The 12,148-nt window shown below is 39.1% G+C and overlaps 1 protein-coding gene across 1 annotated transcript; it reads right to left on the bottom strand.

Annotated features, from left to right (window-relative positions):
* Positions 1-492: 492 nt before the first annotated feature.
* On the bottom strand, positions 493-3,053 carry LOC137028234 (CD48 antigen-like). Its single transcript, XM_067397005.1, has 4 exons — positions 2,971-3,053; positions 1,978-2,311; positions 1,076-1,107; positions 493-836 (listed from the first exon to the last, which is right to left on the bottom strand). Exons 1-4 carry the CDS (start codon positions 3,020-3,022, stop codon positions 493-495), a joined length of 762 nt encoding a protein of 253 aa, XP_067253106.1. The 5' UTR covers positions 3,023-3,053.
* Positions 3,054-12,148: the final 9,095 nt, after the last annotated feature.

Here is a 12,148-nt window from a genome sequence, read left to right as displayed (position 1 = left end):
GACAAATATACAGCAATAGTAAAGCGAGATCTGTGTCTCTTTGTTCTTTTTTTATATTTGAGAGAAATGTAAACAATAAATCCATACAAATATGATTTTTAAAAATCTGACACTGAAACAGAGAACAGAAGCTCAAATAATCATCAGTATTTATCATGACAAAAACACTAGAAGAACAAAAAACACACTTGAATAATCTTAAAATTCAGCGTTCTACATTTAATTAAAAAAAGATGAACATATAAAGCCATAAACTAATATATCTCACAAATATTTGTATATAAAAAGTACAGTGTGAGAAATTACATTATCAGTTAAGTTCCTGATGTGTGAATATGTGCTTGATCTCATTCAGCTCTTCTGGATCTAATGTCATAAACCAGAATAATGACAGTAGCCACGCCCACCAGAGCAGAGAGGACCAATCGGATCACAGCTTCAGTAGGACCACAACAGTGGACTGAGGAATAAAAACATCAAACTGAGATCATCTCAGTCAATAAACACTAATATCAGCGCTGACATCAACAAAATCAGCACTGCCGTACCTGAACATGTGTGACAGAGTTGAGTGATGTTCAGATGTTGAGTCTGGTGGCTGATGGGATTGTTCAGCACACAGCTGTAGGTGTTTTTATCCTGATATTCCACCTCCAGAGGTAGAGAGAGACTGATGCTGAGATCAGACACACTGATGCTGGACAATAAACTGTTTCCTTTGTACCAGGAGAGAGTCACATGACTCACATTCACAGCTGAACACACCAATGAACAATTTGATGATGATGAAGAACATTGTGAAGAGTTACTGCTGATGACAGGAACAGGCAGACGAGCTGAAAAAGACGAGAGAATAAAGAGAAATGAGGATGAATTAAGAAACACAGAGAGGAACAAAAATGATCAAAAGATAAAACAAAGATAAATAATATAAACCTGTCTGTCAATGTAAACAAAATAAAAAAATAAAAAAATAAATAAAAGTAAGGGGATAAGTCATTTGAACTAATTAGTCATGATAAGATCTTGATCTATCTGTAATAAATAAAACATGTGAAAATGATATTTAACTCACCGTATACAGTGAGACAAACAAAAGAATGGCTTCTGTAAATTATGTTCTGTTCATAACATCCAGCATGTTCAGATGTGATGTTTGTGATGGTCAGAAATCCAGTTTGATTGTCCTGCTTCAGTCTGTCTCTGTATCTCTCATCATATACAGTGAATCTGACGTCCAGTTTATTGATTTCAGCTATTAAAGTGTTTTCATATCCAAGCCTCAACTCAATCACATCCATCCATTTAGTAAGATCAGAGTTTAGAGTGACTGAATCTCCCTCCGTCAATGACACTGTCAAACAAACAGAACAAACAGAAAAAAAGAAAATAATGGCTTATTAAATTAAAGTTTAAAACTGAAATAATATACAAAAATAAACAAAATGGTAAATGAAAAAACAGGTGTATGTGTGTGTGTGTGTGTGTGTGTGTGTGTGTGTGTGTGTGTGTGTGTGTGTGTGTATAAACTCACCATTGACAGTGAGATAGAAATCAATCCACATATAATTATCTAGTTGATAAACTCCAGCATGTTCAGTTGTGATGTTTGTGATGGTCAGAGATCCAGTTTGATTGTCCTGCTTCAGTCTGTCTCTGTATCTCTCATCATATACAGTGAATCTGACGTCCAGTTTATTGATTTCAGCTATTAAAGTGTTTTCATATCCAAGCCTCAACTCAATCACATCCATCCATTTAGTAAGATCAGAGTTTAGAGTGACTGAATCTCCCTCCGTCAATGACACTGTCAAACAAACAGAACAAACAGAAAAAAAGAAAATAATGGCTTATTAAATTAAAGTTTAAAACTGAAATAATATACAAAAATAAACAAAATGGTAAATGAAAAAACAGGTGTATGTGTGTGTGTGTGTGTGTGTGTGTGTGTGTGTGTGTGTGTGTGTGTGTATAAACTCACCATTGACAGTGAGATAGAAATCAATCCACATATAATTATCTAGTTGATAAACTCCAGCATGTTCAGTTGTGATGTTTGTGATGGTCAGAGATCCAGTTTGATTGTCCAGTTTCAGTCTGTCTCTGAATCTCCCATCAAGAACATCATCATTTACAGTGAAGCTGTCGACCCGTTTATTGATTTCAGCTATTAAAATGTGTTCATATCCAAACCTCCACTCAATCGCACCAGCATCCGTTACGTCAGTACGACCAGAGTTTAGAGTGACTGAATCTCCCTCCTTCACTGACACGCTTACTTTCTTCACTTCTCCACACTGTCCTGCAACACCTGAAGAACAGAGTTTTTCACAGATTAGACATTAAACATGAAAGTAAAAGTGTTTTTTTTAGTTATTTTTCCATATTTCTCTTTTTAATTCATCATCTTTTGTTGTTGTACTGCTGCAGAATATTATTCACATTTAAATGAATATTTTAATGAAGGCTTTATCAAACCAACATCAAGTGTTTTTAATGCTTTAATGTCACACTAAAACTTATGCTGTTCATATTTATATTATATTAGTTAATCAGTGAGTTTAGAGCTGAATTCAAACCTAATCTGTCAGTAAAATCACAGTTAAATTATTTTTAACTGTAAAGTGTTTGTTCTGTTTAGGTTTATTTTCCATTTGCCTGTGTTCTCTATCATTAGTTCATTAATCCCAGACCTGTTTCTGTTCTTCCAATGATCTCCCTGTTATTTAAAGCCTGAGTTCTGTTCAGTTCATCATCTACGTTACGTGGTTGTGTTTCTCCTCATGATTCTCCTGTGTATTGTGAGGATTATTAGATTAAAGTTATTCCCTGAGTCGTGCGCTTCACTACAGCCACCGTCGCTGACACTAAAAGTGAATGTTAATCTTCTCTAACTAATTTAACCAGTAATTGATCACATGGTACCAGAACAGACACAACTGAAACCTTAAAAACACATTTCAAACTCACCATCCAGACGCCACAAACAGAGCAAAACTAACTTGAGGAACATTTTCTTCATCGGTTCACTGAAAAGCCCACGATAGTGACTCTTAAAATGTCTGAAAACCCTCAGATTGACCTGAAACACACTGAATTGTGATATTAATCTGGTTGTGTGTGAATCCTCCCCCATCCTCAGTTAGTTTCCGCTCACACATCCGTCTGCTTTACCGTCACGAAAATCAACAAGTTTTTGCTGATCTTACATTTTCAAATGAATTCTGGGCCTGAATGAAAACTAATAGCAGAAGAGTGAAATATTGGATTAGATATCTGAATCTACTGGTGTGTTTTTTAGTGCTGTGAACTGTCAATCATATTTGACCTCTGACCTGTGACTCTTATTTGACTGTTTATGGATTCACTTTATTTCAGTGTAAAGATGTTTTGTGTAGAGTGGAAGATTGTGATCTTCTTATTAGCAGGAGAGAAAATGAAGAAACGCTTCAGCCTCAAACTGCTGACACACACAGAGACGACAAACATCCAGCAGAAGCTGTTTATCGACTGACAGATCAAACCAGACACACTGATGTTTGAACAGATAAAATAAAAGAGAAAAACCACTGCAGCATACATTTTTTCTCAAAAGCCAGTAGAGCACATGTATAATGTTTGTGTTGTTACAACAAAATCCATGAGTGAACATTAATGCAAATATATAGTAACTTATCGTTCATTTAGAAAAATATAATTTGATTACCAGAACGTTTTGGTCTTTCAAAAATTTGATGTGAAATGTTTGAGTTCATAATCAGATTATTTGCTTTTGATTGCAGACTTTTATATTTTTGCTATGCAAAATCTGAGCAAAATAACTCTTTTAAAACTATACTTGAAACACATGTGTGTTTACCTTGGTCGTTTCATCTGGAGAAACTGAGAAGTGTAGATTTGCTACAAAAGTGCGGATATGATGTTTGTGCAATCTTTCTTTTGAAAGCCACATTTCTCTTATTTGTAAAACCGCTTTTTTCCATCTTAAAAATGTCTCTATATTACAGCATATGCTCTCAATGTCAGATACAGAAAAGTTAATTCATGTGTTCATGACCTCAAGGCTAGATTATTGTAATGCTTTATGGGTGGTTGCTCTGCAGGCCTGATAAACCAACTCAAGAAACTAGAGTTCTTACTAGAACCAGGAAGTGTGGCCATATTAGCCGGTTCTGTCAACACTGGCTCCTTATCAAACATTGCATACATTTTAAAATCCTGCTGATTACTTAGAAAGCCCTGAATGGTTTAGCTTTTATCACTTTATAGTCCTTCATGTCCACTGCAGTCTCAAAACTCTGGCCAGCTGATAACACCTAGAATATCAAAATCAACCGCAGGCATTTCAGGTTAAAGAAATCTGGGCAGTAGATCCAGGAAAAGGATCCTGGATCTACTGCCTAGATTTCTTTAACCTGAAATACACATAACACATTATCACAATCATAATTGAAATCCATTACAGGATTGTCAGGCTGCATAAACTAGGTCAACTGGAACAGGAACACTTCCAAACTGCCTGTGAAGACCTCATCGACCAGACAGCCATCAGCACAGATCCTCAGCAAAGACCACAACAACCAGACAAGTCCTCTGAACAGACCCCTATGACCAGCTTCATCTCCTCCCTCCATAAGTGATGTATCCAGATCTTCAAGCATGATATCATTGTCTTGCTTTACCCAAAAATGTTGAAATTAAAAAAAAAAAAAAAAAAAAAAAGAATGGTAATGGCAGTGAATTAATGTTACAATGTGATGTTGGTTTTAACATCATGCTTGCACTCTCAAAAAATGAAACAAAACTACAACTGACTTAAAGCCACACAGCCTGAAATCAACTGATCAACTGATGATAAAAGAAGACAATAAATCTCTCAAGATCTCAGCAGAAGTTCTTTTTGAGAATTAACAGAAGTTTAGACGTTAAAAAAGATATTGAAAATTGTTTGGTTACCATCACAGTGATCTGTGTTTCATTTAGTTTGGGCAGTTTGACTCTTGACTCTCTCTTTACTCTAATTTGTTATTTTGGGTGTTTATTCTCGTCGCTTCATAACATTAAGGTTGAACCACTGTAGTCACATGAACACATTTTAAATACATCTTTAGTAGCTTTATGGGCATTTGAATGTGTAAATTAACTTGCTGTGAATGCAGTCCTCACTGAGCCATCTGATTTTATCAAAAATGTCTTAATTTTGTGTTCCGAAGATGAATGAAGGTCTTATGGGTGTGGAACGACATGAGGGTGAGTAATTAATGACAGAACTTTCATTTTTGGGTGAACTAACCCTTTAACTATGCAGATATTTCCGCAAGGCTGCCCCTTCATATCACATCTACTCTCTCATGTCTTTGATTCACACGCTAGAAGAGCCGTGGCAGCAGGCCTTCAGCAAGCACAAGATCCCACTGCTTCCAGACCCCACTCTCTTCCCTCCTCTCAGCCACACACAGCAGCTTTTCCTGGTGCTGCACCCCATACAACGATGCTCGCCCCTCTCAATGAATGCCTTTCCCCTAGCGTAAGGTTGCCTCCGTCAGCGGAGCAAGCTCAGCCATCTCAGCCATTTCATCCCGCCGTCTCTAACCCTCCCCACTGTCTGTGGCCTGCAGCTGCTAGCATGAGGCTGTCTCTGCTAGCGACACAGGCCCAGATAACACTCCAACCCATCCCCAGTGCCTCACTATTCAGAGCTAATCTTCCCAGAAATCACCCACTGGGACGACTGCTCGACTCCAACTCCATATTTCCATGCCTTTACCCCTAGAACCCTCCAATTTTACCTAAAAACATGGGGATGTTTTAAAACTTTTCATCTCACGTTCAATCTGCCTGGGCGTAACTGAACAGGGACAGTTCTCCAGACCTAGAGCCTGACTGCTGCCGGGCCGGACCCCGATCCTATTTCTCCCCTTTTTCCAACCATTTAACCCACTCTCTGCCATGAGAGCGGCGGGCAGGTCTGGGCTGGCCTGTTGGCGTTGCGGGGACCCGGAGCATTTTGTGGATAGGTGTCCTGTCATGGAGGTGGGGACGATGATCCGGGTCCTGGACGACCCGCAGGCTGCCCCTGGTCAAGCTGGCTGGTACCAAATACCTGTGAGTATCAAGGGGGTACCTATCAGGCTTTGGTGGACTCAGGGCATTGGATACAAGCCGCATGGTTAGGGTGCGGTGTGTGCACGGGGATGTGGTGAAATATCCTATAGTGCCAGTCATTATTCAATCCAGGGGTCAAAAGCATAGTGTTGAGGTGGCAGTTAATCCGCACCTCCGGCATCCGATAATTCTGGGAACGAATTGGCCAGCATTTAGTAAATTATTGGGATGTTTATGCTCGGATGCCTCTTGGGGGGCAAAGTCGCTGGATAAGGATGCGTGAGTTGGGAGAGACTGACCGGGGACCAGTGAGTTCAGCTTCAGAGGAACAGAGTGAAATCGGAAGACTTATTCTTTCGGACCGCAATGATTTTCCTCTGGAGCAGTCACAGGATGACACGCTAAAACATGCGTTTGAAAAGGTCAGTACCATCGACGGTCAGACTCTCCAGCCTGGGCGTCCACTTTCTTATCCATATTTTGAGATCATAAAGGATAGGTTGTATCGAGTGACCCAAGACACTCAGACAAAGGAAGATACAACTCAATTATTAGTTCCAAAGAGCTGCAGGGAAATGCTTTTCCATGCTTTTCTAATCCAATGGCTGGGCATTTGGGACAAACAGCAACACTAAACTGCCTCATGACCTGATTCTTTTGGCCGGACATTCACGAGAACGTGCGCAGGTGGTGCGTGTCTTTGCGTGAATGTCAGTTGGTAAATCCATCGGCCACTCCAAAATCGCTTCTGCACCGTCTCCCATTAATGCAGGTCCCCTTCGAAAGAATTGGTATGGACCTCATCGGGCCATTAGAACGATCAGCAAGAGGGCATTGCTTTGCATTAGTCATTGTGGATTATACAACGCGATACCCCAAAGCAGTGGCTCTCCGCAACATTTCCGCTAAGAGTGTTGCAGACGCACTGTTTAGTCTAATATCCGGAATGGGGATTCCGAAAGAAATCCTCACTGATCAAGGTACGTCGTTTATGTCACTCACTTTACGCGAACTTTACGAGTTGTTGGGCATTAAATCCATTCGTACCAGCATCTTTCACCCACAAATGGATGGGCTGGTTGAACGTTTTAACCGCACGCTTAAATCCATGATTCATAAGTTAGTTCAGGAAGACGCCAAAAATTGGGATAAGTCCCGCAAGCCTCCACAGGGTTTTCCCCCTTCAAACTTCTCTTCTGTTTCTATTTAGATGGTTTCTACGAAAAGTCAGGAATAAGGCATGGGCTAGAATACAACAGATGTTTTCATCATGGTCACGAATGCCCTATCGGATGCACCCCATGTCTGGAGTTCCCTATGGGGTACTTAGGAGGCAATTTGACGACAAGGTTGATATTCTGCGGAATGCGTATGGTTTGCAAATTGAGGTTCTTTGGGAGTGTGAATGGGAAAAGATGATTTTACATACCCAGGAGAGGATCACATACCACATCCAGCTGAGGTATGTGAACAATATCTTTGTAGGTGTCCTTTTTATTTGTAAAGCTGCACTTATGAAAAGTAACAAAATAAAATGAAGTTTTGATGTAATAAAACCATGTGTTTTTAGTGGTTTACTTCCATTTGTATAACAACTGTTGCACTACAGGTTCCATGTTTAAACTATGCTAGAGCACGTACACTGCAACGGTTGGAGTTAAAAATCATCATGTGTGTTCTACTGAAGAAACAAAGTCACCTACATCTTAGATGCCCTGGGGGTAAGCAGATAAACATAACATTTTTGGGTGAACTATCCCTTTAAACTGGGTGATTAGTAAGTCTTTTTCCATCATCAGACAGCACAGCCAAGGAACAGTTTCCACCACCTGTACTTTTACAAAGACATGCTTGGAACAGTTTTGAATTCTTACTTCCTGACATGTACACACGCTCTTGTGGCCAAGAGTGCAAATGTGGGTATCTGGACAGGCCCATTATATTCCAGTAAAGGTTAATTCATCATTCAGAGCCCAGGTCTGTGCAGTAGTGATCCTGATGTCCCGCCCACACTTCTGCTCCTGCAGACTCATTTTCAAGCACAGCTGTCAATCATGATGTTACACCCCATTTATATAGCAGTAAATAACTAACTTAACCCAACTTAAACTCAAACCCAGAACTACAGCAAATGTTTATGAGCACTATTTATTCATAATAAACATTTAACATTTTAAAGTTAAAAATTTAAAATACTAACAGTCTACAAAACAGTCTCCGTGCTCACAGCTTCACAGACATTAATATTTTAACTATTTATAAAAGATTAATCACTGTCTGGCTATCTGGGATTTTGGTATGGAGATAAAGGTCATGATTATAATTTTTTTGGAAGTATTACACCACATTGTGTTGGTATATTAGCACCATTTGTTGTTTTCCTATGGTATGAGATAGAGCGTGACATCAGACTAAACAACCGAATAAGCACTCTTCACATACATGCAAAAGAGTGAGCATAAACAGGAAAAGAAAGCACTCCGATAAACGCTATGAATCAATGTGGAAAAGTAACATTATTACACTGCAACATCAGTCAGCAGTAGAGCAGTCATCTCTTTCGTCACATGAGCATTCTCTCTCAACTCTGTGCGTGCGTTCTCACATGAGAACAGCGTGCAGACTACAGCGTACGCCATAGAAGAAGTTATCTTAAAGGCACATCAACATTAACGTCATGAACAGCATTTAACATAATTTAGGTGGCCATTAAAATGGACACACTTATAAACTTATAAACAATCACTCATCGCAAAAGAGCATGTTTTTAAGATATGCAAAAACAGAAAAGAAAAAAGTCCAATAAAGTAAACATGGAGATATTTCTCTTCAGAGTTTGACCTCTAACTTTTAAAGGTACACTATGTAACTTTTGGCCCTCAAGAACATTGTTTTGTTTGTGTTTTGAATGCAGATGAATATGATTATCTACTAATAAATCATTCACCACTATTCTTCAGAGATATAACCAGTGCAGATGGAAAGGATCTCAAGCTGACTAGCTGAAGATGTTACTGTATCTTTACCCTTTAATAGACACGGTACTTCCTTGAAAATAAATTCCAGCACAGCTACACCAACCATAATGAAATGAGCTTCACAACAGTTAATGCTTTATAATCAACTCTGTTAGAGAGCTATGGCAATTTATCTGTTCAGTAAAACACCATCATCTCCCTGTCGCTTTTACATCATTTCAAATTCCTGTTCTGCTGCCAGAGGAAAGCAGAAAGCTTTTTTACAGAGGAAAAAGGAAACAACATGGATGTACAGCATATATTATGCAGAATCTCCAGAAATGGAACTCCCACCACTAGCGCAAGGGTCAAGGGTTAATAAAGATCACAGCCTTGATCAACATGTATTCTGAAATAGACTAATATGTAGATGGTGTAGACTTTTTTAAAGGTCCCGTTCTTCGTGATCCCATATTTCAAACTTTAGTTAGTGTGTAATGTTGTTGTTAGAGTATAAATAAAATCTAAAATTATAAAGCTCAAAGTTCAATGGCAAGCGAGATATTTTATTTAACAGAAGTCGCCTACATCGAACGGCCAGTTTGGACTACATCCCTCTACTTCCTTCTTTAATGATGTCACTAAAACAGTTTTTTGACCACAGGAATACACAAGAGTTGCGTTTGTAGAGTGCGTTTGTCGCCATGTCGTTGAAATTGTGTTATTTTCATCCCGGACGCTGTACTTAGAGATCAATGGTTATAATTTATGTTTAACTCGGTTCCCGAAAATTATAATTGTGGTATCCTTACTGCAATAGTTAATGTTGGACTGCAGTGCACATAATGGCCACAAGAGGGGGAATATGTTTATGTATATGGCTTTTTTCCGTATGAGGTAGTCTTCTGAGTGAGTGCTAACGTTGTACATTTTCTGTCGCTGCGTGTGGAGATTAAAGAGTTCAGTCTCTCGGGAATTATTGTCTTTTGTGTTCATTCGACACAACACCACAATAATCCACATGTAAAACTATGTGCAGCACACGTGTTTTATTACAAGCGAAACATGAACACATGTTATATTGCACACTATAAACACACTATAAATGTATATATATATATATATATATATATATATATATATATATATATATATATATATATATACATACACACAGAGCTGCTTAATCTCTAGTTGGTGAAACAAGACACAATTGTTTAGTTTTAATAGCCTATTTTGTATTAGTTTTATTTTTTAATTCATATTAAATAAAGTACTTTGATGATATTGCTTTTTACTTGACTTTATTTGTAAACAGTATGTGACCTTGAAGGAATCCAAAAGTAATCAGATTACATTACTTTCATATTGTGGTGCTTGGATTACGTTACTGAATACTTTTTTATGAAGTAATTTGTGACAGAATACATCTGAAAAGTAACACTCCCAACTCTGGTGACAACTAACCTCTGCCACTCCACACAAGACACGTGTCAAAGGATCTCTATTTATGGATATTACGAGACACATACAGGTGAGTGATAGATGTATGCAATCACTTGGATGCGCGTTTGACATTTGCCATTAAAAAAACACAATAGAAACGGCCCTATATAAATATAAATGAGTAAAGATCATGTCTGTGTTACCACCACGCCTGCCCCGGACTCCATTTCCCATGTATCCTCCCTGTTCATCACCTGTTTGCACTTCCCTCATCAGCCTTCCCGCCATCCCTGGATTCCCTGCACCTGTTGTCATCGTCAGCACTCCCTTTAAGTTGGACTCACTCCTTGCACTCCCTGTCGGTTCTTATTGTTAGTTTAAGTGTGTGTATGGTTGCTCTGTCTCCTTCGTTATAATAATTACCCTGTTTGTTGAAGTCCGTAAACGCCTTGTCTCTTCCACAACCTCACATCTGTAACAGAAGAACCCACCATACCGTTGGACTTCGACAGTTTTATAATTGGTATTTTCCTTGTCCTCCGTGCCCGTAAAGAACTGCCAGTACCTGCCTCCCAGCAAGGAGCACTCTTCAGCGGTGGATCATCTGAGGGGATTTCGGCAGGACGGTCGCCTGCTGGAGAGGTATGTGGAGGAATTCTCTGAGCTTGCTTACTTGGTGAACTGGCCAGATGCCCCACTTAACGCTTGTTTTCTGGTGGGCCTGGACGAGGACACGATTCGCTTTAGTGAACCTGCATGTTTTTTTCCCTAGTCGAGACTATTAATCTGAGTCTCTTTCTAAATGGTTCTGATTTTGATATTGAAGAGGTTCAAAAGGAATCCTGTTCTCCTCGTCCAGTTCCCTCAGGAATACAAGTAGCCTGGCCAGTTCGCTAACCGCCAGTTTCCCCCACATAGCCCTGGAGGTATTCCCCTGGTGTCCTGCCTAACCCAAATCCCCAGCCACCCAAAAGGAGGCCCAGACGGCCCAAGAAGATGGCTGTTGCCTCACCGGAGCATCCAATTAAGTCTGCCGCCCAGCCTGAGCTCTCACCCAAAGGAGATGACTGGCTTATTGACTTTTGGGCGGATCCAGCCGCTCCAGCCTTCCAAAAATGTTCATGAACTTTAGCATTTGCTATTTCAAAGTGATTTCCATCATTTTTACAGGTAATAAATTACATTTACCTTTGAAAACAAACCTGGAAAGAGATGTGAGGCTTTGAGGAGAAAAATGAGAGTGATATGAAGGATATATCGTAAATTATATCGGGAGAACAGACTATAAATGTGCAGTATATGTTGTCCTTTTCATACTATTACAATGTTATGCAAAGAGACAAAAGAAAATTATCATGAGGATAGAAAGCAGCAACTGAAAAGAGCATGTTACGTTAAAATACTGAGCATTACGTTATTTTCACATGTCTGAAAATAAAACATGAAAGAAACATGGACAGCTCTGTAGTAATTTGGAAATATGATATTTCAAAAGAATTATTATTTTTGGTTTTCATTTAAGAGTTAAGCAACGAAATGTTTATTTCATAGTTAAGGTTCCTATCCAGTTAGGTGAACTAAAAAAAAAAAAGAAGAAGTCCTGCGTGACTTACGTTAATATACGCATTTGCACTACAGTG

This window comes from Chanodichthys erythropterus, chromosome 10 (assembly GCF_024489055.1).
Source record: "Chanodichthys erythropterus isolate Z2021 chromosome 10, ASM2448905v1, whole genome shotgun sequence".
Classification (NCBI taxonomy): Eukaryota; Metazoa; Chordata; class Actinopteri; order Cypriniformes; family Xenocyprididae; genus Chanodichthys; species Chanodichthys erythropterus.
This window is presented reverse-complemented; position numbering and strand designations above follow the sequence as displayed.